This window comes from Ovis canadensis, chromosome 2, assembly GCF_042477335.2.
Source record: "Ovis canadensis isolate MfBH-ARS-UI-01 breed Bighorn chromosome 2, ARS-UI_OviCan_v2, whole genome shotgun sequence".
In the NCBI taxonomy this organism is placed as follows: domain Eukaryota; kingdom Metazoa; phylum Chordata; class Mammalia; order Artiodactyla; family Bovidae; genus Ovis; species Ovis canadensis.
In genome coordinates, this window is record NC_091246.1 from 228,944,793 (window position 1) to 228,972,047 (window position 27,255).

Sequence of the window (27,255 nt, forward strand, 5' to 3'; positions counted from 1 at the left end):
TGTCCCAGTAGCTTCTTATCTACTAGGCTCAGTTTTGGTTTGTTAATTATGAAGGGGAGTTATGTAAATTGCTTATTCATAGGTATGCCCTCTATTAACATTTTGATTTAATCATCCAGTTGGTACAACTCATAATGTTGAAAGATTGATGTAGTTGTCTAGAGGGCCTTAAAAAAATAATAAAAAAAAAATGATCTGACTTGTTTTGAACAGATTCCTAGAAATAAACAGGAGAGAGAAAAAAAAAAAAACCCAACTTGGTGCCTTCTCTCATCCTCCCAGGGAGAAAACTCCCCAGATTAATGTAAGATAGTTATGCAACTGTCAATTAGTCAGTCTGACAATCCTGTTTTTCACAGTTTATAAAAGGCTTAGCACAAGAGAAAAAGAAGATATTTCTCAATCATGTGAAAAAACAGATCAGATACCAGTATGAAAAATGGTCTTTTCCAAATACCAAGAGGTATTCTATGTTACAGATACTGGCTATCTAATTTTAAGCAATAGCCTCTGAAACAAAATGTTTGCCTAACCAAAAATTTTGTACAGCCTCTTAGATTTCAACAGAATAGGATTTGCCCTGGATTGTACAAAGAATCTCAGAACTCATTACCTGTGTTGGTTGTGACTTCCAGGGGCTCGCTGAAATCTCCATAGCCAGCTGCTGTCCTGGCTCGGACATGGAAAACATAGGAAGTCAGAGGGTTCAGGCCTTTGATATCTGTGTTCCTGGCAGCCGTCCTGACGATCCGATAGCTTCGTTCATTCTGATCCTACATTACAAGAGAATAAGATGAAGGAAGGTGGCAAAATAAATCCTCCACTTACTCTAGACACAATATTAAAGCAGCTGAGCCAGTCCACTCAGAGGCTGAAAGTAAATGGAGATTGATGAACTCTAAACACTATATTCGGTTCAATGTTAGAAGTACTATTGTGACTTAGATGTTAAAAGAAATGTGAAGTTCAGGTATGATCGCTATTGACATTGACCATATCCAGATCTTTTTTTTGAAAAGAACATTAGATGATGGTTGGTGGCTTTACTCACTCCACACCCAGCAATTTAACAGAAATAACACCTGTAAGAAGGTCCCTTTTCTGTTTTCTATTTTCCATCTAGAAAATGTCAAAAATGTTATAATCTGGTTTCAATGGGGAAAAAAAAGCTTGTCCTTTTCCTGCTTTTATTAAGGAAACCAATAAGTGATTATCTTTAAAATGGAAAGAGAAGACAATTGTTCATTTTCTCGACAACCTTGAATGCAGACAGCTCTCTTCAGAATTCTGTCCTTTAAGAGGTAAGTTATTTGCAAAAATAATGTCTTTCTATAACTTTAAGAGGCTGCAGAATGTAATTTTCTTTCCCCGATTTTCTATTAAAAGTCATCAAAATCCACACCTTGATTCTGAATAGCAGTCATCTACTTAAACAGATCATTATTTCAACTTTTATGAGTCATTCTCCCTGATAGAAGGTTTATAGATTAGACCTTGTTAGCTATCTTGACTTTCATGACTAGTAAGAAAAAATACAGTTATATTAGAACATAATGTATTTTTTCTATTTTTTAAGACTAGCAACTTAATGCATAAAATTCACAATTGGACTTGACTGGAAAGCCAAATACATTTGGCTTTGAGATTTACTAGTATTCCAGAATCTGTAACTGGCCAAAAGCTATAGAGAAAAAGAGAAGAAGGAAGGAAGGAAGAGGGAAGGAGGGTAAAAAGGAGAAGGGGTAGCAGGGAGAAAGGAGAAGAACCTTGTTCATTCGAGTAATACCTTCTCATAATACTTGACTTCATACTCCAAGATCACCCCGTTGGGCCGATCTGGTTCTAGCCAAGCCAGAGCGACACTGTATCTTGTAACTTCTTTAGCCTGGACCAAAGCAATGGATGAGGGTGCTATTGAGACCAAAAAAAAGAGAAGATAATATCTTACATTAGCGGGAAAAAACTGGTGACATCAGTCAATAATATCATCTTATCTTAGAAAACTGTGAAATATTGACTTACCTTCCTCCAGATCCCTATTTTCCTCATCCCCAGTTCAAACACATCCCATTTTATGGTTCTCTCCAGCATTTTGGGGACATATGATCTGTCTTAGAAAGACAATCTCTAAAGTAAAGTCTAGTAAGTCCACAGTCCTACAGGGTCACCTCTACAGCTTCTGTAGCCATTCCTCAGAAAGCCTATAGTGTAGAGGATGCTGGGGCTTCCCTAGTGGCTCAGCAGAAAAGAATTTGCCTGTAATGCTGGAGACGTAGGTTAGATCCCTGGGTCAGGAACAGCCCCTGGAGAAGGACATAGCAACCTACTCCAGTATTGTTGCCTGGGAAATCCCACTGAAAAAGGAGCCTGGTGGGCTACAGTCCATGGGGGTCACAAAGTGTGGGACACAACTGAGCAACTAAACAACAACAATAGAGAATGCTATCTGCTTGTTTCCTTGGTGGCTCAGATGGTAAAGAATCTGCCTGCAATGCAGGAGACCCCGGTGTGAATCCTGTGTCGGGAAGATTCCCTCGTAGCTACCCACTCCAGTATTCTTGCCTGAAGAACTCCCTGGACAGAGGAGCATGGCAGGCTACAAACAATCCACAGGACTGCAAAGAGTCGGATTCAGCTGAGCCCCTAACACGATACTATACTATATCTGTTTATTTTTTTGCAAGCCATAAAAGCTTTTGGAAAATCTCCTCTTGAGCTCAGAGGAACTACATCTCATCCCACCTCCAAAGTATTGAGTGTTGTCTTACTGATCTTTAATTTTTTTTTAATATATATACAAGGAAGAGACAGTGTAACTCTTCCAAGGGTACTGCAGGGAATGCCAGAAGGCAAATAATGTACATACTTTCCAATATAAATAAAAGTACCACTTAATTATAGTAAAGAGTTTCCAGTTTGAACATAACCACACAAATAAAGCCACAATAGTTTCAGGACATGGATGGCATTTTCCAACTATTTTACAAGAGTTGAAATACTGCTTTTGCCTGTTGAGTAGAAAACCTTTCTACTAAGAAGGACAAAAAAACTGTCCTCCACTGGGTGTTTTATCATAATTGGGGAGAAAACACAGCTTTGAGATTTATCAACCCATGCTGCCTAACCCCTTGCTTCGGCACTGTAGTTGTCACATCTCCAGCCAGTTGTCATCAAGCTCTGCATGACTGACAATGGCACAAATGTGCCATCTCCAGGGAAAAGAGGCAGCATTCACGAAATGCACAATTTTATCTAACAAAGCTGGTCTGCAGAACCAGAGATTAGGGGTCGTCCTAAATCAAACGTGTATTTTTTATTCATTCTTGAATTGTGAATACATATGAAAACAAGCTGCACATGAACTTGAACAAACTCTGGGAGATGGTAAGAGATAGGGAAGCCTGGCATCCTACAGTCCATGGGGTTGCGAAGAATCAGACACCACTTGGTGACGGAACAGCAACAACAACAACATGAAAACAAACATCCAAAAATGAGCACTGAGGAACAAAAATGAGCACTGAGGAACCACAGAGCTGTGCTGGGTCATCTTCCTGCCCTTCCCCAATACACACAACTTCCAAATCCTAACTCAGAGGGGAAAAAAGAGAAAAAGTGAAATAAATGATCTGCAAGTGGAATGGAGCTGGCTGCAAACCCACCTGACCATATCTGACAGGTTCGCCGGTGGCAAGGGACACAACCAGACCCACCAGAGTCACATGTCACACAAGGGAATCTTCCTGCTAAAGCTCATTCAGCAGAGTACCTCTTGGAAGCGGCCATCTAACAGCCTGGCATCTCTTTTAGAGGTGTCTGGAGATGGTAGTGCGCGTGTGCCACGCACACACACACACACACACACATGCTTCCCCATTTCTTCTTCTCCCTCAATCTGTTCCCAAAGCTATTCCAGATTGGATCTCAGGCATAAATGCAAGTGAAGCTTCGATACAGTGAACACACATGTCCTCCATCAAAGGCAACCCAAGGTTAGTTAATACCAAACTGAGTGAACAGAGTTGCATGCAGCAGACACATGGAAACCACCGAACATCTGAAGAAAATGAAAACCGGAAATGTGCTCATTAACTGTATTAAGGTTCCCTGCCCCAACAGACACACACACGCACACACACTTTCTCTCTCTCTTCCTTTACTGGGTGACACAGAGCCATTGTCTAGCGCAATGCAAGGAGTGATTTTCTTAAATGTAGAGGCAGCAAGGAGTTTAGGACAGTTGCCTGGCTGTGAAAAGCCATTTCACTCCAGGTAATAAATATATTGCCTAACAGAGCACTTTAGCATCCACTCCATAAAAAGGGGCTCTTTCAACTCCGATAGTCAGGATGGGGAAATGAAATAGAAAAGTGAGGCTGTTAGAAAGAAAGCAGGAGGGAGGAAAATCATAAAGTTATAATGTGAACTTATGCTCAGAAATGTTCTGGGTCAGAGCCTGATAATCGACAGATTTCTCGGGAAAGAGCTACCTGGCTGCCCTTGGAGTGAGTGCACTGATTAACTAAGATGGTTTCTCTCTGGCTGGGTTATCCCTGAACTACTTACTGTATGTGGGAAATGAACCTGATTTCCAATTCGGGAGTTGGAGCAGCAGAGTTTCTGCGCCCATTCAAAGGGAATATGAGCTTCACCGGAGCGCTCACAAAATCTCAGGCAGGCTGTTAACAATATCATCGTGTTAACTAATAGAATAATCCTAATGCAACTCCACTTGGAGAATCATAGGCACAAATGTGAAAGGAAACCAGGAGAGTGCCTGCTGACTCAGCTGTTGTAATAATGGAGGAAGATGAGATTAAAGAGGAAAGAAGAATAAATTGTGGTAATTGACAAAAAATATGATGTTGTGTGGCTGTAAAGTCTGATTCTTTCTGAACAGATGTTTTTCAGAAGAGCATTTTTATCTCGCCATGGTGACAAAAGCAACCCATGACCAGCTGAGATTGAGAATCAGTCCTAAAACGGGCAAGTGTATGGTAATAGTAAATAGGGCAGCCATTCCTCTCCCTGGGAGAGAGCTTCTCCAGCAAGAAGAACATCAGTTTGGGAAAACTTGGGTTTGTCATACTGCCACTTTGGAGAGAAGAGGCAACTTGGATGTCCTCCATGTTACAATCCACATAAGGGTTCTTTCCTCGCCTGGCCTAGCCTGCTTCCAATACAGCCTCCAACGTTACATCTGGAAGCCATCATCATGCCTTGTGTGCCTGCCTGCGGCTCATTTCCCTGGAGGAGGCATTCGGCAATGGCATTTCTCAATCATTTCCTTTCCCCAGTGGTTCTCAAGCACCAGTCTTCTCATGCCACCCATGTAATTGCTGCCACATCCCTCCCTCTGCAACTTGGACTATGATTTAAGCAACATTTTTCTTAAAACGATACACTTTATCTCTCAAAAGACAACTTTTCACCACAGTTATCACTTGCAATTAATGGCAGGTAACCACAGAAATATAAATAATGCATCCATAACAATATGCAATAATAGTGTAATTAACACAATATTAAAAAAAAACAACCTAAATGCTCTTGCATCTCTATGCTTTGCCAAAGAAAAAGAGATTAGCCAGTGTTAGAGAAGTATTAAGGGTAATCCTGACACCAGTTTGGGATTTTGACCTTGGGGAAATCAGAAGAACTGAGAGAGAACTGAAAATTTTCACACAGGGAAACTCAGAACTGCATAACATTCAGTCTAGGTTTTCCCCAAAATTCATCTCTGATGCCACCGTTGGTCGATGTCCACAAGCTGGTAAACACAGCCAGACGCTACTCAGTTTAGAAGTGTTTCAGATTCTGAGTCCTAAAACCTCAGAGTTCTTCCCTTAGCTGACAGAATTAAAAGAGGAGATAAAAAAGTAATAAAATAATAGCTTGAACATTCATCCCAAATACCGGGTTTAATAGTAGCTTTGACAAATCAACGCCTTAGTTCAAAACAAGGCTTCCAATCACACTGTGAATTTTGGTCAACATAAAAAGACTATGCAGAAAAAAGGTCCTGCTTGCCTCCCAGTGGGCCAGTTTACATTTCCAAACCTAAGGAAGGCAGGCAGACTTGGCTCTTCCTCCATACTGACTCATCCACCAAGCACAAACTTCAGGAGCACCAATGAAACAAGGCCAAGATGGAAAAGGGCAAACAAAGCTAAATTAAATACAATCTTTGGTATCCAATTAAGTGCTATCTTATCCGTTAGCTTCTTAACTGAAAAAAAAAAATTGATGGAGAATTTTTTTAATAGTCTTACAGAGAAGACAGGCTTCCCCAGTGGCTCAGCTATAAAGAATATGCCTGCAATGCAGGAGACGCAGGTTCAATCCCTGGGTCAGGAAGATCCCCTGGAGGAGGAAATAGCAACTGACTCCAGTATTGTTGCCTGGGAAATCCCATGGACAAAGGACCCTGGTGGACTACAGTCACAAAGAGCTGGACACAACTGAGCAACGGAACATGCACACACACTCACACACAAGGCACTCTTTTTTGCCAACCTAGAGTCCGTTTCCTAGAACTGAAGAAACAGTTCCTGCTAACATTCTTATCCACTAAGAATATCTCATGGCAATGGGGAGAACCAAGAGGTGGGGACTTCCTCCTCATACTGTGTCCTCCGACGCAACATACGCCTGCAGAAGAGTAAGAAGCTGGGAGGAAGCTGAGGATTGATGTAACTAGGCTCATTAAAAGGAAAAGGCACATCTTAGACTGAAAGGCATTCCTCTCTACCCACAGACTTCCTTCATAAAAGAGATGTTTGCTTTAAGGAAACTCTTGTGCCCCTGGACATAAGCAGGCTTCCTTTAATGGCTAATATTTTGACATAGCACACAACCAGAAGAGCTGGTCATGCTAGTTGACAGTAGTATAGTTAGAGAATGATGACAGATGGAGGCAAAAATCACAAAGGCAAGAACTCCTAAAGAGTATTTTTTAAAGAAAGATTTGTGACCTAATTTAATGAAGCCCTTAATTTTTAAATTTTTGAAGCAGAATTTTCAATGTCCATTTTCCTGTCTTGAGATGAAAGTGTCTGAGACCACCTTTTCCTAGCACTCTCAAGGGGATTTCAGTAGTTTTGAATCCAAAACATGGCATCCATTCCTTCTTCTTTTACTTACAAATCATGCGGATACAACCATTCAATTCTTGTGAAGTCATTCTACACAAGTCCTGTAAGTCTTTGCTTGTGGAACTTAAAGTGGACCTGAATTGGCATTTATGTTTAAAAACTTTAAACACTTGGCTAGGCAGTAAGTGGGATAAGAAGCCAGAATGTGGAGGGCTGCATTGTGGATTACAGAGAACCACAGAGGATTTCGATTTAGGCTCAGGAATTGTGGTCAGGATTGATTTGTTGGGCAACAGAGCTGTACACGTGACTGGAGAATTCAGGAAATCAGCAGCACCTTGGCTCTGCAGGGGCGCATCTAAGGACATGTGAAATGAGGTGAAAAAGAAAAAGCCTTCTGATCCAGATGAAGTCTTCATTTTACTAATTTGGTGGTGGTGGGGGGGTGGGAATCAATGAATTGAAAAAGAATTTTGGATAAAATTCCAGGTTTGAAATTTACTAGCTGCCACCTTGGACAAGTTACTTAAATTTCCTCACCTCTGTTCACCCATTTGTAAAACCCCTTCTTCCCAGATGCAGGCATGTCAGTTTTTAGAAAGTATGCCCTATGCACACAAGGCTTATCTTTATATGTCCACTATTCAAGATCTTATCTGGCATACAGTGGTGCTCAATAAATTTGTCAAAGGAATAAACGTGAACTAAATGTTGAAACACATCTTAAAAAAAAAAAAAAACTCTTTGTAGCCAGCAAAACATTTTCTAGATATAATGTATCCAAAGTAAGTCATCCTTAAAACAACTTAATATCTGCACCTGTTTCAGATGACCTTTTGCGGGTTCAGTTTTGCTATTTAGGTTAACAAAGATATTGACAATTACGAGTGAGACAAATGACAATTCTAATTTTAAATGGAGCCTCTGTTTCCTAAGGGGTTTACAATGCTGCTGAACTTTTTTTGAACATACAGGCTGTAAAATGTCATTCAAAAGTAAGTTAACATGAAAACTAGTTTGCGCTACACCTGTTACAGACGGCATTTTAAGAAACTGCTCTTTCCCTGGATGAGGATGTTGACAATCTGTTCGATATTTCTCCTCTGTATCTGGAGGGCATGTGTAAATAGTTTTCCAGACTTCTCATCTACAAAGGTGAGTGGTGTTAAATTCCCTTCAAGTTAGAAACCTAAATCCCGAAAGAGCCCCAATAGCCCTCTAGTTTGACAAGACCAGAGTTATCTCCAAAGAGACAGTGTTTGTAGTTCAGTCCTAAGTCCTGTCTGATTGTTTACAACCCCAAGGACTGCAGCATGCCAGGCTCCTCTGTCCTTCACTATCTCCCAGAGTTTGCTCAAATTCATGACCATTGAGTTGGTGATGCTATTTTACCATCTCATATTCTGCTGTCCCCTTCCCCTTTTGCCTTCAGTCTTTTCTAGTATCACGGCCTTTTCCAAGACACACTAGTGTAAGCAAAGTCCCCACCAGGGGCTGCCCTTAGTACTGTATCTATCCTTGAAACCACAGGGAAGTCAAGGGAACAGAGTAGGGAGCCCTCTGCAGTTAGGGTGGAGGCAGCAAGATTACGTGTGTGAAAGAGACTGGAAACAAGTAAAATGGTAGGAAAACATCACTTTTTAAAGCTGGAGCAACAACCCAAGAGGATCAAAGGAAACTTTCACTGAAGCTTGAGTTTGAATGGTCTGAGCTTTCCACTAGGAAGCCATGATAAATTCTCTCCCCCTCAAACAAAATTTCACATACCCCTGAGAAACTGCAAATGCTTTTGGCATAGAATCCGCCTGGGCTATGTACCTGTGATTATATTTGGTTTGAGAGCAGACCACAGCGCATCTGGGAGGTACAGGTGGGTTTTATCTCTGTGTGTGTTTTGGATAAACAGACACAGCATAGATTCCGGGCTCCATCACGACTTTCTAACAGTGGTGCATCTCACAATGAAGAATTACAGGAGGTGCTTTGATGTCAAACAGAGGTTGCTTCTTTTAGGAAAATGGTAAATTTAACCTTCTTTGGTTCAAAGCTCAGCAGTTCTTCCCGCACCCCACTGATGTGAATGCTGCAATTTTCTTTTATTCACTTCCTCAATGACTTGCCATCAAACACCTACAAGTCATTTTACTGCAGCAGTTTGGTCCTTGTGACACCCAAACAGGATGGAGAAGAGAAAAAGACATGGGGAAAAGAAGGGGAGGAGGGAGTCAGCCTTCACTTGTGGGGCCCCGCATCACAAGCATTGAATTAAAAACAGTTTGGGGGACCTTCAGTGTGGGAATAGCTGAAACAGACACACTGCATTTCACTACTGGCTCTAATTAGGGCGGGGGAGGAAGGAGTAAGGCAGGAAATAAACAGAAGCAACAAAAAGATTCCAGCCTGTGTACAAAGAAGACTGGAAACAGCCCTTTATGGACCTTAGGAAACCTAAAGTAAAGGATGACAGTGGTTCTCAAAGCCCATGTTTTGGAGGGAGATAACGTCTTAACCTCAGCAGGGTTTTGTTTCCCTCCCCAGGATCTGAATTTAAAGAGGAGATGTTTACTTAAGGAGGTCTTTCCCTGATAAGAAAAATAAACCCACAGCTTATACATATCTCTGCTTAATACAAATAGCATATTCAAAATGAATTACTTGGAGCTTAAGGTGGTTTTTGTTCCCTCTTTCTTTCTCATTTTAACGCCTCAGCTCTGATTTGCTCTTTATCAAAGGTTGGTGCATTTTAAAATGCTGTCAAGCATCAAAATTAAATGCTTCAGAGTACTAATGATATCCTTGTGATTAAGGGCTTTGCCGTCACAGAGATGCTAAGAACTCGGGTGCTGATATTAATTGCTGTCTTCCACATCTCACTAAGGGAAGGAAAGGATCCCTCCTCTGAGTTTTGCACTATAGCTACGTACGGTACCAAACACCACTGAGCAGGTTTTATTTTTTTATATTACACTGTAGTAGTTTACAGCACTCAACAGTGCACAGAGTGCTTTCCTAGACACATTATCTTGTTTGAGCTACATTCAGTCAATCAGCTGGTTTAGTTAGCCCTCTGCTAATCCTTAGGTAAAAATCATTAATGACTGAATCCCTATCCACCCTCCCTTGAACATCAGTGATGTTGTAAGAAGTCAGTTTTGGACCCCATAGCTTATAGCTGCTGTATCATTAATAACCACCTAGGCACATTTTCTCATAGTCAAGAATTGAAAAACAAACAGACAAAAGATATGGAAAAACTTGATTATGCCAAAATTGATACAGAATTATTTTCCTATTCAACAAGAGACATGGAGCCAAATTCTCAATTAAAGTCTTCAGAAGACTGAATTAAATGGAGTTCATTTACATTTAAATATGGAAATATTAATATTAATTAAGCTTATACTTAAAATGTATGAGGGATGCCCTTTTTTCACATAAAATGATTTACAAGGTCAGTACACACAGAACCTATTTTAAGCAAATAAAATAAAGCAGAGTGCAGTAACATTCACCTAAGGATATAACAGACTCATACTTCCAGGGATGGTCAGGATCTGATTTGGGGAACACTAATGGCACTTTAACTAAGTGATTAAGAGCAAGACTTTACAAAGTGTTTAACTCAGACTCTATTTATTTCTGTAGAGAAATGAGTCGCAGATTGTCTCAGACAAATTTTTTATAGAGAGCTATTACCCAAATTTTAAATAATGGAGTGTGATACAATTCTTAGGTCCACGTTAAGTGTTTGCACACAGAAGTTGGAACCTCTCAGGTGGTGCTAGTGGTAAAGAACCTACCTGCTAATGCAGGTGACAGAAGAGGCAAGGGTTCGATCCCTGGGTTGGGAAGATCCCCTAGAGGGGGGCATGGCAACCCACTCTAGCATTCTGGCCTGGGAAATCCCACGGACAGAAGAGCCTGGTGGACTACAGTCCAAAGAGTCGAAGAGAGTTGGACATGACTGAAGTGACAGTCGTGCGGATGCACACACACACACACACACACACACACACACACATACAGAAGCTGAAGGTCTTGAGATTGGCCTCTGGCTAACTGCACAAACATGGGAGCTCCCCCAATAAACAACTGTGTCTGGGATGGAGCTGCTAAGACAAGGACTACATTTCTTAGACTTCTTCATGTGTAGGATGGCTCATATGTCTGAATTCTGGGCAATGGAGTGTGGGTTGAAGTGGTGACTCCCCTTGGGACCCTCCATCCTCTCTGACCCACCGTCTGCCAGCTCCATGTTGGTGCCTAAGTCCATCTCAGAAGTGCCCCATCGACTGTTCCCCTCTTCACCACCAACTGCATATGACCTGAGTAGGAAATAATTTTCTATTGTGTTAACCTGCTACCTGACATCTGGGATGACAACAGCCCATTCTGTTAAAGTGGAGCCATTCAGGAAAAACAGGGGGCATTTTCAAATACAAATGGCCTGAGATTTATGATAGTTCTGGTTTGATTTATAATTTTCTGACTTTATGATGCTGTGAAAATGATGTGCATTCTGTTGAAACCATACTTTGAATTCTGGATTCTGTTCTTTCCCTGGGCTGGTAGATGAACTCAAAGAACAGTCCTGTTTTTCACTTTCAGTATTCAATATAATTACATGAGTCAATCAACACTTTATTATAAAACAGGCCTTGTGTTAGATGATTTTGCCCAATATAAGTGTTCTGAGAACATTTAGGATCAGCAAGGCTGAACTATGATGTTTGGTGTGTTAGGTGTATTTTCAGCTTACAATGGGTTAACTGGGGAGAAACTCCACTGTAAGTCGAGGAAGAGCTATAATAACATTATATAATAACTACCTAAAATAAAGTATAGGAGTATCACGGCCGACAGAAGATGGAGCTGCAGTTGAAAGCTGCCTGAATGGCCTCCCTCTTGGAAACTCCAGCTCCTGGGCACTGACAGTGATAAGAGAGTCACTCATTTGTGCGACACTGGCTGAGTGCTGCGTGGCATCAGCAATGCCAGGAAAAGACTGCAGCTTTGCAGAAATGCAAGACATAAGCACTGTCCCCGGTCTCCGAACAGACTGAAGTCTGTAGAATCACGAAATGCTAGTCTAAAAGATTCACCTGAGCTTGCTTTAGTATGAAATGGGAAAAGACAGCAGAGTTCTCAAAATGGCTTGGTTTAGTTTTCCTTTTAGAAAAAAAGTGTAGTCGCCATTGCATAGTTGACAGCTCACACAAGTAAAGATTTGGGCCATGTGAATCAGAGTTAAACAGAGAAGAATGGGCACATGAGCAAAAAGATGCTTTTGGCCTCCTCTGCAAGGCACTTTCGGAGAAGGCAATGGTACCCCACTCCAGTACTCTTGCCTGGAAAATCCCATGGATGGAGGAGCCTGGTAGGCTGCAATCCATGGGGTCGGTAAGAGTCAGACATGACTGAGCAACTTCACATTCATTTTTCACCTTCATGCATTGGAGTAGGAAATGGCAACCCACTCCAGTGTTCTTGCCTGGAGAATCCCGGGGATGGGGGAGCCTGGTGGGCTGCCGTCTATGGGTCGCACAGAGTCGGACACAACTGAAGCGACTTAGCAGCAGCAGCAGTGGCAGCGAGGCACTTTGACATACTCAACATCATTTAATCTTTGCAACTCTCTGAAATCCATAGTTATCATCAGCAGCTTTGATTTTCTACTTGGAAACTCATGGAGCACAAAATAATGAAATGATGCAACCAAAGCTATAAAGTGAGATTTTTAAACCCAAGTCTGCCTGACTCAAAAGTTTTGTAATCCTCTCTCCCTATCACATGTCTGTAAAAACATACACACAGAACTAGTATTTATGGTGCAACTATTTAATACTATGTGCCAAGCATTGTTTTAAATCTCTTGAATGGATTAATTCATATACCTCACAAATACCCTCCGAGGCAAGTACCACTATTATTCCCATTTTACAGGTTAGAAAAATAAGGTAAAGAGAGTTTGAACAATTTGTTACAAGTTATAGCATATGTGGTGAATTCAAAAGTCAGGTTCTAGGAGCCAGTTTCACCCACTGATCTATAAAATCCTCTAGTTCTAGTCTCTCCCCTCCTTTCACTGATAAGAAATTAGGGATTCGATGGCTAAATGCCATCTTCTTCCACAGCATCTGCTGCATCAGTAACAGGGCAAATCTTAGGTCTGGTATATGTTAGGTTCAGGGCCATCTATGTACACAGCTGGATGCTAGAAATCCAGAGATAAATTAGGTATATGACATTTGTTAATAGACAAAGTATAAAGCTTTGGGTGATTAATCCCCTCATATTAGAACTACCTACAGAGCTAAGAAGAGAATCAGCTGAAACTGAAAATTTAATTACAAAATAAAATAATAGTATTTGAAGTCAGGGAAGAAGTAGAAGCAAAAGGGAAACATTTCAAGAAGGCTGGTGGTAGTCTATTCTTTGACCTGCTTACTGGCCACATAGGTGTTTGCTTGTGATAATTCATTGATGATACATTTGTCTTGTCTATTTTTCTATATGCATATATATTTCACAATAAAAAGGTTAAAAAAATAAAAGTGCTGGCTAAGAGTATAAAAGTTGGAATATTAAAATTAATAACAGATCCACTCACAATTTGTAGTTAACACTTTGGGGTTAAAAAAGAAAAAAACTAAAAGTTCCATAACAGATTCAAGTTTTTGCAAATTAGGGCTTTTATAACTTTTTAATCACTATGTTGAATACCTGAGCCATACAACAACAACTGTCCTTGAAAGTAAAGGGACTTCCTTGGTGGCTGGTAAGTGGTAAAAAAAAAAAAAAAAAAAAGCCTTCAATGCAGGGGACCCAGGTTCGATCCCTGGGTCAGGAAGATCTCCTGAAGAAGGTATTGACTTACTCACTCCAGTGTTCTTGCCTAGAGAATCCCATGGATAGAGGAGCCTGGCAGGCTGCCATCCATGGGGTCGCAAAGAGTGGGACATTACTGAGAAACTAACACTCTCACAGTGAAGTAAATGCATTCTTTAAAGGCCTACTTTCCTTTTTAAAATAACTATCTTGAATTAGCATTCCTACATGGAGAGTCATATGATGAGCTGTAGAACTATGGATGTCTCAATGTGAAACCAAAGCCACGTCCCCAGAATTGACTGGAGATGACTTCGGAGGAATCCAAGTGTCTCTTATGTAGCACGTGTGTCTTCTGTTTGGTCTGAGAGCTGCTTGTTTTACTTTCTGTTTGCTTACTAAGAAATTTGTTGGCAGGTTCTGTCAAGGATAGTCCAACACTTGCCAACAGAAACATAGCAGGATTCAGTGTATATTTCCTGTTAAATGAGAATGCCAGTTTGAGGCAAACAAGAAAACAAGTCTTTCCACTGGAAGGTGATGTATAAGAATTTGCCTGAGCAAGACACCATTTTAAGATAAGAGAATGGTGTAAAGCTAGAAGCAACAGAAAAAATTAAATAAATACTTTTTTTTTTCTCTCAACACCTCTAGGAAGAAGAACCTCCTCATTGCATCTCAGTATGCTGGAAAGTGTCTGTTATAAACTCTTGTTGAAATTATTTTATAGATTTCTTGCTTAGATAAAACAAAGAGCCCTAGGCAATATATTCCTCTCTATGACTGACAATGCCCTCCAAAATTAATCTGGAATCCGAAAGATGGTGTCAAGGAAAAGTGTTCTCCTATTGAGCAGAAGCGCAGCATTGAGAGTGGAAAAGGATTATCTGCTGTGAACCAAGGCTTCTGTTCCTTTAGCTGTCAAGCCCACTGGAGAGCTTCAGGCATCCCAAATCTGGAAAATAAAAGCTGTGCTGTGGGCTTCAGGTTCTTTTGTTACTCAGACAGCTGCTAATCGGCCTGCTGTGTTAGGAACCAATGAGACAATGCTGTAACATTAAGCTTTCTGACATCCAAGGCATCTAGATCCATCCCCAATTAAAGATGTATTAATCACAAGGACTCTAAAAGCCGGGATGATAGATGCACCCAGTAAATCTTTGCTCTTGCCTTTTACTTCCACACTCAGGTTTCTACATTTACAGGCAGAAATGCTTAAAAGCCTACTCCAGACACTGACCAATAACAAGCCTTGTTCATTACTCTCTATCAGATAGATGCTTGACGATTTCCCACGTATGCCTGAAAAGCCTTTCAGAAGGAGGTAAGACACTGATCATTCTGCTAAGAGTCTGTCTGCTGCAATAAATAGACCCACTGTGGCTGTTGTCATCTTGACTTTTTAAGTGTGATAACTAATTCAGGAGGGTGGCTTTGCCACTTGCTACAGGGACATTCAAATCATCTGTGTAGTTAAAAACAACAGCAACAAAATGCCCTTAGATGAACCTAGGAAACCTAGTATTAATAATACTAACGACGGGCTTCTCAGGTGGCGCTAGTGGTAAAGAAGAGATGTGGGTTGGAGCCCTGGGTCGGGAAGATCTCCTGGAGAGGAAAATGGCAACCCGCTCCAGTATTCTTGCCTGGAGAATTCAATGGACAGAGGAGATTTGAGAGCTACGGTCCACAGGGTTGCAAAGAGTCAGACAGAATTGATGTGACTTCACACTTACAATACTAATGATACTAATAATCTCCCTAGGTCATGGCCCCAGTGAGAGTGAATAAATTATGACACAGATACCTGGAACAACAGAAAAGGGTATGGACTGGATGAAGCCCCTTGAATTTTGTGCTTTGAAATTTATGTTAATAAAAGCCTCAAGTTACTTTTTCCACATTGGTTTCCATTTCACAAGGACACTGATGATAGCCTTATTAAATTCTCCATCAAAGGGCATCATCTATATCATTTGTTATGAATAAGTAAGCTGGTAATCAACCACAAAACAAAGGAAAAATAGCAAAATAAAAGCAGAGAACCTAACTGCTTTAACATAGAAGCTAAGAATCCAATTTCTCTCTCTCTTTTTTCGTCCTTACATATAATTTTCATAGAAGGCATCTAATTACTATAATACAAAATAAAGAGAAAAAGCATCAACACATGAGGCTCATGTAATCTCAAAAAAGCAGTGTTCACCATTCTGAGTTAATGCAAACCTTTTCAAATTAGATTCCTATTTTTTTTTTCTGAGGTTAATGAAACTCGAAAGAGACAAGTATAATATTTGCAAGGTGCCAGGTTGGTGCCAGCTCAAGGAACTGAAGTCCTTGGCTTTCAATGGAGCCTGAATATATCATGAATAACTCCTTCCCCATCACTGTCTCAGTGATGGTCCACTGTCTTCCCAGTCAAAAGATAGGAAGTCAATTAGTGTCACTTATGATGTGAACACCTGTCGACTAAGACCTGGACTGAGACCAATTCCATTACCACAGCCACTCAATGGCTGCCAGATGACCAGGCCTTGGACCACTTATGATATAGTCCAGAGAGAGGAAGGTGACCTAAGGACAGAAAGGTCCAGAGTCCCATTAGTCATCTCCTGAGCCATCACCCAATTCCCCATCACATATACAGTTGGAACAAGATATCTATTTTTCCTAATAGTTACTTTAAAAGACCACATGAGCTGTTCAAAAAAGAAAAAGTCATGGTGGCCCTAAATTGATGATATAAACTCCACAGATGGTAAGCATTTTCCGCAGTCATTGTTATTTTTATCTTTGAAATTACTTTTTTAATAACTCATCTTTCTTTCTGTTATTACATTTTGAAACACATAGGCAGAAAAGAGAAAGAAACAGAAATGAAAACTATCTGACAAAGAATAAAGCAGAGCATGAAATTATAGGCTATAGCTGATCAGTGACAGGCTGAGACAGGCAGAGGAAACATTGCAATACGACTCTGGTTGCAAATCTACCTCCAAATGTGGCTTGGTTGAAAGAACAACAACTAAATATTGAGTAGTGATGGTCACGGACCATTCTGCTTGTAGAGTAGATTGCAGTTACGAGTGGAAAGAGAGAGAGACAGAGAAAAACAGAGAGAAGACCAATCAGGTGAAGACCTGAGCCTCTCCATCTTATTTTCAGTCTGGTTTCATTATATGGATCATGGTATGGAAGTCTGGGAAGGTTCTGAACGCAGAGAATCAAAACTCAGGGAACAAGATCCATGAACCACAGCATGCTGAGGAATTGGGGTTTAGTACTACCTAAGGCGAGCGACCGAGAGGAGATACCCCACGTCCAAGGTCACAGAAACCCCAGTAAGATTGTAGGCACTGAGAGAGGGCATCAGAGGACAGACAGACTGAAACCACAATCACAGACAACTAACCAATCTAATCACATGGACCACAGCCTTGTCTAACTCAATGAAACTAGGAGCTATGCTGTGTAGGGCCACCCGAGACGGACGGGTCATGGCAGAGAGTTCTGACAAAATGCGGTCCACTGGAGAAGCGAATGGCAAACCATTCCAGCATTCTTGCCTTGAGAACCTCATGAACAGTATGCTGCTGCTGCTGCTAAGTTGCTTCAGTCGTGTCCGACTCTGTGCAACTCCATAGATGGAAGCCCACCAGGCTCCACCGTCCCTGGGATTCTCTAGGCAAGAACACTGGAGTGGGTTGCCATTTCCTTCTCCAATGCATCAAAGTGAAAAGTGAAAGTGAAGTCACTCAGTCATGTCCGACTCTTCATAACCCCATGGACTGCAGCCTACCAGGCTCCTCCATCCATGGGATTTTCCAGGCAAGAGTACTGGAGTGGGTTGCCATTGCCTTCTCTAATGAACAATATAAAAAGGCAAAAAGATAGGACACTGAAAGATGAACTACCCAGATCGGTAGGTGCCCCATAGGCTACTGGAGATCAGTGAAGAAATAACTCCAGAAAGAATGAGTAGACAGAGCCAATGCAAAAACAATACCCAGCTGTGGATGTGTCTGGTGATAGAAGCAAGGTCTGATGCTGTAAAGAGCAATATTGCATAGGAACCTGGAATGCTAGATCCATGAATCAAGGCAAATTGGAGTGGTCAAACAGGAGATGGCAAGAGTAAACGTCAACAGTTTAAGAATCAGCAAACTAAAATGGACTGGAATGGGTGAATTTAACTCAGAGGACCATTATATTTACTACTGTGGGCAAGAATCCCTTAGAAGAAATGGAGTAGCCATCATAGTCAACAAAAGAGTCTGAAATGCAGTACTTGGATGCAGTCTCAAAAATGACAGAATGATCTCTCTTGGTTTCCAAGGCAAACCATTCAATATCATGGTAATCCAAGTCTATGCCCCAACCAGTAATGCTGAAGAAACTTAGGTTGAACGGTTCTATGAAGACTTACAAGACCTTCTAGAACTAACACCCAAAAAAGATGTCCTTTTCATTATAGGGGACTAGAATGCAAAAGTAAGAAGTCAAGAAGCATTTGGAGTAACTGACAAATTTGGCCTTGGAGTACAGAATGAAGCAAGACAAAGGCTAATAGAGTTCTGCCAAGAGAACACACTGGTCACAGCAAACACAGTCTTGCAACAACACAAGAGAAGATTCTACACATGGATATCACCAAAATCAGATTGACTATATTCTTTGCAGCCAAAGATGAAGAAGCTCTATACAGTCAGCAAAAACAAGACTGGGAGCTGACTGTGGTTCAGATCCTGAACTCCTTATTGTCAAATTCAGACTTAAACTGAAGAAAGTAGGGAAAATCACTAGACCATTCATGTATGACCTAAATCAAATCCTTTAGGATTATACAGTGGAACTGAGAAATAGATTCTGGGGATTAGATCTAATAGGCAAAGTGCCTGAAGAACTATGGACAGAGGTTTGTGACATTGTACAGGAGACAGGGATCAAGACCATCCCCATGGAAAAGAAATGCAAAAAAGGAAAATGGCTGTCTGAGGAGGCCTTACAAATAGCTGTGAAAAGAAGAAAAGCAAAAAGCAAAGAAGAAAAGGAAAGATATACTCATTTGAATGCAGAGTTTCAAAGAATAGCAAGGAGAGAGAAGAAAGCCTTCCTCAGTGATTAGTGCAAATAGAGGAAAAGAATAGAATGGGAAAGAGTAGAGATCTCTTCAAGAAAATTAAAGATACCAAAGGAACATTTCCTGCAAAGATGGGCTCAATAAAGGACAGAAATGGTATGGACCTAATGGAAGCAGAAGATATTAAGAAGAGGTGGCAAGAACACACAAAAAATCTATACAAAAAAAGATCTTCACAACCCAGATAATCATGACGGTGTGATCACTCACCTAGAGCCAGACATCCTGGAATGTGAAGTCATGTGGGCCTTAGGAAGCAGCACTACGAACAAAACTAGCAGAGGTGATGGAATTCCAGTTGACTTCCTTCAAATCGTAAAAGATGATGCTCTGAAAGTGCTGCACTCAATATGCCAGCAAATTTAAAAAACTCAGCAGTGGCCACAGGACTGGAAAAGATCAGTTTTCATTCCAATCCCAAAGAAAGGCAATGCCAAAAAATGCTCAAACTACCACACAATTGCACTCATCTCACACGCTAGTAAAGTAAAGCTCAAAATTCTCCAAGCCAGGCTTTAGCAATACATGAACCATGAACTTCCAGAAATTCAAGCTGGTTTTAGAAAAAGCAGAGGAACCAGAGATCAAGTTGCCAACATCCGTTGGATCATGGAAAAAGCAAGAGAGTTCCAGAAAAACATCTATTTCTGCTTTATTGACTATGCCAAAGCCTTTGACTGTGTGGATCACAATAAACTGTGGACAATTCTGAAAGAGATGGGAATACCAGACCACCTGACCTGCCTCTTGAGAAATCTGTATGCAGGTCAGGAAGCAACAGTTAGAACTGGGCATGGAACAACAGACTGGTTCCAAATGGGAAAAGGAGTACGTCAAGGCTGTACATTGTCACCCTGCTTATTTAACTCATATGCAGAGCACATCATGAGAAACACTGGACTGGAAGAAACACAAGCTGGAATCAAGATTGCCAGGAGAAATATCAATAACCTCAGATATGCAGATGACACCACTCTTATGGCAGAAAGTGAAGAAGAACTAAAAAGCCTCTTGATGAAAGTGAAAGAGGAGAATGAACATTCAGAAAACAAAGATCATGGCATCTGGTCCCATCACTTCATGGCAAACAGATGGGGAAACAGTGGAAACAGTGGCTGACTTTATTTTTTGGGCTCCAAAATCACTGCAGATAGTGACTGCAGCCATGAAATTAAAAGACGCTTACTCCTTGGGAGGAAAGTTATGACCAACCTAGACAGCATATTAAAAAGCAGAGACATTACTTTGCCAACAAAGATCCATCTAGTCAAGGCCATAGTTTTTCCAGTAGTCATGTATGGATGTGAGAGTTGGATTACCTAGAAAGCTGAGCACCGAAGAATTGATGCTTTTGAACTGTGGTGTTGGAGAAGACTCTTGAGAGTCTGTTGGACTGCAAGGAGATCCAACCAGTCCATCCTAAAGGAGATCAGTCCTGGGTCTTCATTGGAAGGACTGATGCTGAAGTTGAAACTCCAATAATTTGGCCACCTCATGTGAAGAATTGACTTATTTAAAAAGATCCTGATATTAGGAAAGATTGAAGGTAGGAGAAGAAGGAGACAACAGAGGATGAGATGGTTGGATAGCATCACTGACTCAATGGACATGAGTTTGATTAAACTCTGGGAGTTGTTGATGAACAGGGAGGCCTGGCGTGCTGCAGTCCATGGGGTTGCCAAGAGTGGGACACAACTGAGTGACTGTACTAAACTGAAGGAAGCCTACATTTTATTTATAGTGAAATCATTCTTACCCAGTTTCTTGATGGCCATGTAGACAAGCACAAAGAAGTGACTGGTAAGGGGAGAGTAGCGATACAGACACTTTGGGTTAAATTACAGTGAGCACCATGTGAAAATGCTTCCTATACAAATGGTCACCACATGCTGTGTTCTCAAAAAACGTAGCCATGACATGATATTCTTGCAGGCCTCGTATCTGAAACCCTATCTCTTTTGGCCTTTCTTTTAAAAGCTATGATAGAGGTTAGAAAAAGGAGCAAAATTTATGAATAGGGATTTTAAGCTTGGGAATTGGCAACTATAAAATTATTTTTTTTTAATTTTGGGGTATCAGCCAGAAACCAAACTGTATGTGCCAGAGTTTAAATTCCTATAGGCATTATAAGACTGAGGCTGAGAACAACTGAGATGTGAGACTTTAAAATGTTATTAAGGCCAATGGATGTCTCCAACTGGATTTGAGCTTGAGAATCCAAGATGACTTTTGTAGTCATAAAGAATAACAAAGGACGTATTAGGAAAGTTATAACTGTTTTAAGACCTGAATTTTTTTTTTTTTTTTTAGCTAGAAGGTTCACAGCATCTCATTGGGGCCTTTCTAACAGAACTTGCTAAAGTATAAATTTCAATATTACTAGCTCCACCCAGGAGTCAATCTATAAATACCAAAAAGACCTTATTAGAACAACATCTCACCCAGAAATAGTCCCATGGCAGGGTCTCTAAGAAAGATACTGGAACAGGGCTCCAGTACACTAGGGGCTGTTTTATGGATTTTATTTTATGTGTGTCCTAAAATCAGAAGGGAGAAAGAAAAGAGAAAGAGAGAGACAAGAAAGAGTGAAAGCCAGCATTCAAAGAACCCACACAGTTAAGGTTATACCCTTGAAAAGTTAACAGTGAGATGCTTCCCATTTATCAAGCTCACCAAACAATACATTTTTACATTATATCAAGATTCCTTAAATATATTACCAGTCTCTTAGAGTCACACCTTAATGAGTCGACTAACCAGCAATGATGTATACAAGGAGGGCTGTGAGCACAACTGATGTGTTTTAAAACCTAAGACTACTGTTCTGGTTACAAAATGACACTCAGTGTTCATAAGGCAAGATTCTGCTATACTTGTACTTTTTGCTTTCAGTGAAAAACAAAGCAATAAAAATCCTGATTACATAGTGTAATGGCCATCCTACTCCTGTTTTAAATGGGAAGAAATGAGATATTGTTAGCAATAAGAACTCCCAAGTCTCCAAAATCACCCTCCTAGAAAGTTTCCTAAAATCTTGCCCTCTAGAATCAGGATCAGTTTCAGCAGGTTTCAGTGCAGACAAGGGCTCCTCCAGCAACCCTTAGGATCACCTGCAACCTTCATATGAAAAAAAAATCAAGCCTTTGATTATCTTAATGGAAGGAACATTCGATTAAGCTTTCAGCTCGTTGCATATTCAAAATCACAGGCCTGTTTATATGTTTGCCCTGGCTTTGATAAAAGGACATGGAGGAAGCGGTGCTCTCATCCACTTTCACACTTTATGCTCAAAATACACACTTACTATGTTATAAAAAAGGGGGAGGGTGGTTCAGGAGGCAGATTTATGGCTTGCAGTACGTTATCTAGACAACAGCAACTCTCCAGGGAGCCATTGTGAGCTTGCCCCTTTCAGTGTTTGTTCTAATGGATGGATGTTATCCAACCCTGTTACATACAGCGAACCTGTTAGAGACAGGTCCCTATTTAGCACCCACTGTGAAGTGGGAGCTACACATTTAAGTGTTGTCTGCACAAAAGTGGAAGCAGTGACAGATTTTATTTTCTTGGGCTCCAAAAATCACTGTGGACAGTGACCACAGCCATGAAATTAAAAGAAGTCTGTTCCTTGGAAGAAAAGCTATGGCAAACTAGACAGTGTATTAAGAAACACAGACATCACTTTGCCAACAAAGGTCCATATAGTCAAAACCATGGTTTTTTCAGTAGTCATGTACGGTTTTGAGAGTTGGACTGTAAAGAATTGATGCTTTCGAATTATGGTACTGGAGGAGACTCTTGAGAGTCCCTTGGACTGAAAGGAGATCAAACCAGTCATTCCTAAAGGAAATCAACCTGAATATCCATGGAAAGAACCAATACTGAAGCTGAAGCCTCAATACTTTAGCCACCTGATGTGAAGAGCTGACTCACTGGAAAAAACCCTGATGCTGGGAAAGATTGGGGACAAAAGGAGAAGGGGATGGCAGAGGATGAGATGGTTAGACAGCATCACCAACTAAATGGACATGAGTTTGAGCAAACTCCGGAAGATATGGAGGACAGAGGAGATGCTGTCCATGAGGTCGTCAAGAGTCAGACACAACTTAGCCACTGAACAACATGTGCACATGACACGGACAAAAGGTCCCAGATAAGAAACTTTACAAACACCAACTCCACAGCCTTTGTCAGAGAGTCTTTTTGACCAAACTGCCTGAGAAATTCATGTGCATAGATGCTCAGTAGGAAGATGCCAGGCAAAAAGGAGTGGCCCACCCTTCCTCGTATTCCCTCCCTTCCCTTCCCTTCCCTTCCAAGGTATGTGTGCTAGTTGCTGTCGTGTCCAACGTTTTGTAACCCGATGGACCATAGCTACCAGGCTCTTCTGTCGGCTGGGAATTCCCCAGACAAGAACACAGGAGTGGGTTGCCATGCCTTCCTCCAGGGGATCTTCAAAACCCAGGGACTGAACCCAGGTCTCCGGCATTGCAGGTGGATTCTTTACCAGCTGAGCTACCTGGGAAGCCATTCCAAGAGTGATAGTAAATTCCTATCATTTTTCCCTATAAGATATCTTAGATAGATTCTGCTTTAGAAAGTAGCTCCCGCGTTTTGTCATAAAGCACCTAAAGCACAGGAGAGCCACCATAGAGCTCCTCGAGCATAGGCAGACCAATCTATCAGAATAGGGAAAGAAGGAATTTAATGTCAGAGCTGTTTTTTCAGCTATGAGTCTATATTGGCAGCCATTCTGTTCAATGTTCAGAGGTTCCAGCACTCTGGGTACTAACCTCCACATGTGGGAAACATCATTAGTGACGTTTCCCAGTGAAAGCCATGGCTTCATGAGACAAATGATGTCTGGGATCAACTCTCTTTTCCTGTCACTGCAGTTTTGGGACAACCTACGGAAATGTTTGGGGCTTCCCAGGCGGCATTAGTAGTAAAGTACCTGCCTGCCAATGCAGAAGACGTAGGAGATGCAAATTTGATCCCTGGGTTGGGAAGATCCCCTGGAGGAGGGCATGGCAACCCACTCCAGTATTCTTGCCTAGAGAATGCCCATGAATAGAGGAACCTGGCGGGCTACAGTTCATAGGTTCACAAAAAGTTGGACACGACTAAATCAACTTAGCATGCATACATGGAAACATTTTGTATTTTAGGCTCAAGCTAAGGAGGAAAACAAATGTTTGTTGGTGTGTGTGCACATATGCACCTGTGTATGTGTTGGGGGTGAGAAAGTAGGCAGTGGGAGAAGATCCATTAAAAAGAAGAAAGAGAGGGATTTTTAATACTTACAGAAATAGCTAGGTAAGGTTTGCCTATCTCGACAGATTAAAGTATAAAGAAAAAAACAAAACCCTCATGAATCTAACTGAAGACAACACACAAAACGCCCTCTTACTGTATACCAGCCTGAAAACAGCACCCGGACACTGAGTTTCAGAGAAGGCTCTGTACCGGGGGGTGGGGGTGGGGGGTGGGGGGAGGTGACAGAGACAGGTGTTTTAATTAGTCCCTGAAGATTTAAGATGTCGCCATGCAGGATTAGTTCTGCAGCACAGCTCTTGGTTTTCCCAATGTTTAAAGAAAAAAAAAAAAAAAACCTCTTTAAAGACATCAGTATGGGGTTAATGGAAGCCTTGATAAAAGTTTCTCTGGATCTCTTTATTGATGCTTAATTGCAAGCTGGACGCTAGAGAGTCTCTTCTGGCTCCTCTGAGGAGACATTCATTCAGCCAGTGGGAGTCACAACTAGATAATTTAGAAGCCGTCCAAAACCTTTGCTTGCCCTGTGCTTTTTATTTCTCATCTCAGTAGGGTGCTTATTTCCAAATCTCTTGATGGTTTCTCCATAGGGTGTAAAAGTTGGCGGTACTGTCCGAAGCAACAAGCATATAGCACTGAAGAATGAAAAACCCATCAGCATTAAGACTGTCGAGTGCTTAGTGAATGCTGGTGAAAGGATTTTTCGTTCTCAGAAATGAACATGTGTATATGCTTAGGTAGGACAGAAGGGGAAAAGAAAATCAGGAAAAATAATGTTCTCAGTTCTGGATATATAAATAAAACTTTCATTTTCTTAGAGTGAAATATTCATCTCTTTAAAAATGCAACCCAATTTTTACTTATATGCAGTAATTACCTCTCAACTGTATAGACATACTGTTTGTCTGTTCTGTTCAGTCAGCCTTGAAGCTGGATAATTTAGGAGGTTCCTTTGGAAGGCTTCTGTTTTTTTCTCCTCACCAAGACTTGTGGCTTCCACCTTGAATACAAATTCATGGACTCTCATGCCACATGCAAGAAGCTGTAACATTGTCTACCCTATTAGTTTATGTTATTCTTCATTATGATCATAATTAGTGAGCTTGCTTGTGGCAACAATATTCCACAGACATGAAATTATTTTATGTGTAAAGTTAGAATCAAGAGATTGTTCCCTTAAAAAAATAACTGTATTGCGTGTTTTAAAAATGTACATTTCCTAGGCATTATGAACTAAACCAGAAGCCCTTGGTTGGATCAGAAATGTTAATGAGAAAACCACAGCCAGGCTTCTCTGAAGCCCAATGTGTGCTTGTTTAGGGCTACAAGGACCCTGGTACAGAAAGGACTCCCCAGCCAGCTTCTACCTTAGAGGTCTTACGGATTGCATACCAACCACTGAGGATGTATAACCAATTTTTCAGCAAAAGTTCTCAATAAAATTGATTTATAATTTGTCTGAAAAATTTTGAAATGTGCCTTTAGGAAGATTTCTGACTTATAGATTTCACTAGTTTTATTAAGTGATTTTTTTCCTTTACATTTCTTAGGAGGAAGAAAAAGAAAAAACATCATTGACTTGAGATCAAAGACAAACAAGATGTCATCTCAGTGAGGGAGCAACCTTAAAAAGCAGCAAAGATGATTATTTTTTAAAAATGCTGCCAGCATCTAGGAACCATACAACAGTGCCAAGAATGCATGTTTTCAAGAAAACCGGAACACTGCCTTCTCAGAATAGTCCACCACGGGCCACGTTCTATATTTAAACCTGAGTGTCAGTGGGGAAAGATTTGTCGTACAAGAAAGCAAAGGCCTGTTTGAAATCCTAACTGTTTTTGTGAATTCTTATTCATAGAGTTAAAACCTCTAGAAAAGAGGTTGTCCTGCTAAATATCACAGTTGTTCAAATGTGAGATGAACCTAAATGTTAATCCACCTCATCCTTTGCCAGAGACGTTTCTGACAAATGACACCAGTATTTCAGTATCTCACTGGTCCTTTTCAACTACAGCAGAGGGGTAGAGATTTGAATTAAGATTTCCAAATAATGATTTTAAACTTCTTTTAAGGCAAAATTAATTGGATATCTGCTAGAAGCTGGGCGTGTGATTTCACATTTAGTCTTCACCATAAACATGTGAGGATAAAACAAGATGATATGATGTGGATAATGGTTAAGAATATGGATGCTGGGACTTCCCTGGTGGTCTAGTGGTTAAGAATCTGCCTTTGTTTGGGATGAATATGTATATACTGTTATATTTAAAATGGATAACCAACAAGGTTCTACTGTATAGCACATGGAACTCTGCTCAATGTTATGTGGCAGCCTGGATGGAGTAGAGCTTGGGGGAGAATGGATACATGTATGGACTTCCCAGGTGCGGCTAGCAGTAAAGAACCTGTCTGCCAATGCAGGTTCAAAGAAAGAAACACAGGAGGGCATGGCAACCCACTCCAGTACTCTTGCCTGGAGAGTCCCATGGACAGAGGAGCCCGGCAGGCTACAGTCCATAGGGTTGCACAGTCAGACATGACTGAAGGGACTTTGCGCAATGCACATGCAGATACGTGTATATATATATGTATGGCTGAATCCCTTCTCTGTTCACCTGAAACTATCACAACATTGTTAAGGGGCTATACCCCAATACAAAATAAAATGTTAAAAAAAAAAAAGAATCTGCCTTTCAGTGCAGGGAACCTAGGTTCAATCCCTGGTGAGGGAATTAAGATCCCACATGCCATGGGGCAAGTAAGTCTGCTCACCACAGCTAGAGAAAGCCCATATGCCACAATGAAGACCCAGTGCAGCAAAAAAAAAAAAAGCAAAAAGTAGAATGTGGACTCAAAAAGTCAGTTACCTTCCAATGCAAGGATTGGCTCTGGCCCACTGCTTAACATTGTAAATTAAGT

At 40.9% G+C, this 27,255-nt stretch overlaps 1 protein-coding gene across 4 annotated transcripts in view; it reads right to left on the minus strand.

The window, feature by feature from the left end:
• EPHA4 (EPH receptor A4) overlaps nt 1–27,255 on the minus strand; it is a 178,048-nt gene that overhangs the window by 53,098 nt on the left and 97,695 nt on the right. For all 4 annotated transcript variants that reach the window (XM_069574653.1, XM_069574654.1, XM_069574652.1 and 1 more), the window contains exons 6-7: nt 1,787–1,911; nt 614–773 (exon numbers count right to left, since the gene is read on the minus strand). In XM_069574653.1, coding sequence (XP_069430754.1) covers nt 614–773; nt 1,787–1,911 — 285 coding nt within the window. The remainder of the gene's footprint in view (nt 1–613; nt 774–1,786; nt 1,912–27,255) is intronic.